Source organism: Cyprinodon variegatus, unplaced genomic scaffold, assembly GCF_000732505.1.
Source record: "Cyprinodon variegatus isolate N-32 unplaced genomic scaffold, C_variegatus-1.0 Scaffold398, whole genome shotgun sequence".
Lineage (NCBI taxonomy): Eukaryota > Metazoa > Chordata > Actinopteri > Cyprinodontiformes > Cyprinodontidae > Cyprinodon > Cyprinodon variegatus.
Genome location: NW_015150851.1, coordinates 237,224 through 240,289, shown reverse-complemented (window position 1 = coordinate 240,289; position 3,066 = coordinate 237,224). Strand labels below are relative to the sequence as shown.

At 35.0% G+C, this 3,066-nt stretch overlaps 1 protein-coding gene across 1 annotated transcript in view; it reads left to right on the top strand.

Moving 5' to 3' along the window:
* LOC107092872 (protein shisa-9-like) overlaps positions 1 to 3,066 on the top strand; it is a 47,665-nt gene that overhangs the window by 37,660 nt on the left and 6,939 nt on the right. Inside the window, exon 3 of the mRNA XM_015387560.1 lies at positions 1,602 to 1,715. Coding sequence (XP_015243046.1) covers positions 1,602 to 1,715 — 114 coding nt within the window. The remainder of the gene's footprint in view (positions 1 to 1,601; positions 1,716 to 3,066) is intronic.

Genomic DNA, 3,066 nt, shown 5'->3' with positions numbered 1-3,066 from the left:
ATACTACGATCTAACTTGAATGTAAAAATAATAAGTCTTTTTGTGTATTTAGAAAGTGTCTTGAGCAGTGCTTTAAGAAGGCAGGTATGCAACGACACAAAGTACCATCACTTCTGCTACACAGACCCCTTGACCTCTCCACACTTTACAGCTGGTCTGGCTCTAAAAGATTGGAAGGATGGAAACAGAGGTCTACTAAGCTCTCATTAGAGCATCTAATGGGGAACCTGACACTGAAATAGTGCTTATGACTATTACCTGACTATATTCAGGCAAAATATAAATTCAGGGGTGTTGCTAGCGATTTAGGGGCCCTGGGTACATGAAAACTGACTCTGTGTTTCCCCCCACCTGCAAATAAAAGATAATAATACGTATATTTCATTTAGTTTCTCTTTATTTCCACACCTTTTTAACTGCCTTTGCTTTGTGAGGGCTCAAAATGGGACCATTTAACATGTCTGTGTTGCTTTTGATATATAATTTTTATTTGTATTTCAATAATTAAATTAGCATTGCTTCAATAGGGGTTAACGGCATGTAAAATCTTACTTTGCTTTTTTTTGTTTACAGCAGCAAAACAAAGAAAAACTTTCTCCTGAAGTTTTAAAAAAAAATGGTATGAGCAGCTGAAAGTGTTTGCGCATTTATTGTGTTTAAACATTTTTTTATGCCATTAAGATACAGTTGCATTAATGTGCATTAGCATGTTAACTTTGACAGCCCTAACTGCAAGGTTTTTTGTTCTATGTTTTCATTGCATCATGACTTTGCTGAAGTATTACCTGTAGTTTAGCTGCTTTCACTACTTAGTTACAAACTGAACTCATGGAGGAGGAGGGACTTCTTTTTCTCAAGTAAATACTTTTGCATTGTCTATATCTAATAATATGCTTTATAAGTTTTTATTTTATATATGTTATTATAGCTACTTTGATTTTTCAAAAGTCCAATATTTTTTTGCATGGTGCATGTGGGCAGAGAGCTGGATAAAGTAATAAGTCTAAAGTGGAATTGGTTTGTTAAGGCCAGGCCTTATCTTGAGAGATTTTACAAAAGCAAACTGTAATGAGCTCATTAATATTTTTAGTCAGTTATTAGCTTTTTCTGCATTTTCAAAGGTCTTTAATTTTAATTTTTTTTATGTATTTAATTTCCATGTTAACAGCATGACAGGTTCAAAGACAATAACAGTAGTTTTTTGAGACTTTGAATTTGACTCACATCGATTTGATTTGTGACCTTTTTTGTTCTTTTCAATTATATCTGTGGATCGATACAACTGAATTGAAATACTTTATTTTCCAGAAAGAGCAATTCAATTGTAACTGATTTCTACGCCTAGAAGTATTACAAATGTTTTTGTTGCATTTTTTTAAGGACATCAACTTGAGGGACTTTAATTAAATTGCAAGAATTGCTCTTATTTCAAGGCTGAATATTCAACATTAGATGGTAAACATTTTATCTATGTAAACTTTATCAATGATAGATAGTTGCTGCAGAAAGAAGCGGAGGAAGGCCTCAGAAAGCTCATCCTTTTTTACTTTTTTATCAGAATATGTTATTTGATGTTTTTGTTTTTGTGTCTCTCTTACCAGAACAGTACCAACTGAATAATGCAGCCTATGGCGCAGCCGGACAAGGGCTTCCTCAGCCGCATAGTAACCACAGCACACTGGGACTCAACAAATACACCTCCCTCAAAGCTGTGGGTAAGTGGCAGACCCTCTCGAAATGATGCTGACTGCAAATGACGCCGTAACCTTTAGAGTAGACTTAAGATGGTAGAACAGGAGTTCAAAATGAAGAGGGAGCCTTCGTCTCTGAACAAAGTGTTGATCTGAAACACCCAAATCTACACTCTCTGCTCTATGGCATTTATTTTCTTCTGATTATGCATCTACCCATTATCTACCAAAAATGTTCTTTTCTTGATTTTAATGTAGCCCCCGAAAAATCTGTTTCTGTCGTTGGAGATAAATGTGGTTTTACAGACAAATCCCTAAATATAAATGTAAATTCCTTCATTTTTTTTTTATTTATAAATATACAATATTCGTGGTTTGGGTGAAGAACCATGGTTGAGGGAATATCCAATCCAATCCACTTTATTTATATAGCACGATTTCAATAAACCCAAGGTTTCCAAAGTGCTTCACAAACAAGATAAAACAACTAAAATAAATAAAAGTAAATAAAATAAAATAAAAGCACTGCCCGCACAGGAAAAAAATATGCATGTGTATACATAAATATTTGGGAATGATGTAATCAGGGTACCATTCAAAGACTGAGGGTTCTGTACTGTAAGCTCTCCAGTTGAAAGGTTTATTTTTCACCTGTATCTTTTTTCCCATTTTGGTTCTACTTTAGTTTCATAAATCATAGCAGCACTGACCGTATTTTATTGGAAATGATTTCAAATTCCGTTGAGAACAAAAGATCAAGTAGAAACAACAGTCTTTATTGTCATTGTCACCATGATGACATTTTTCTGTGTCTGGCTGGTTACTGATGTCGGGCAAACCTGGATTAATCAGTTCATCCTCTAGAAAAAGACTGGAAACAAAGGAACTGCCTTAAGTTCAGTAAGTAGTGGAGTTATGCATAGAGCCCATACGCTGGAGGTTTAATTGAACTTTAGGATGGGGGTTAGTGTCTGCCTGCAGGGGGAGATTTTCTTCACAGCTCTGGGACAGAAACTGTTTCTGCGTCTGCTTGTTCATGTCGGATATTATATTCCTGAATTGTTTTCCTGATGGAAGAAGATCAAGTCATGCAGAGCCTGGGTGACTGTAGACAAAATCCCACAATCTGCTGTGCTGTTCTCACAGAACACCCTTCTAAATTCATTTGCACAAAATCTGTTCTGCCTCTGGATTCTGTTGGTTTTAATGCATATTTGAACAGACATTAAACCAACAGGTGGTAGTTTAATGTAAAACAACATTATTTTTAGTTTTTTAGAGCTTTGACAGTAGACATTCCACTGTCTGTTTTGAAATTTTCTTCACATTCAAAACACAATTTAACTAAGTAGCCCTGGCAAAAAAAAAAAAAAAA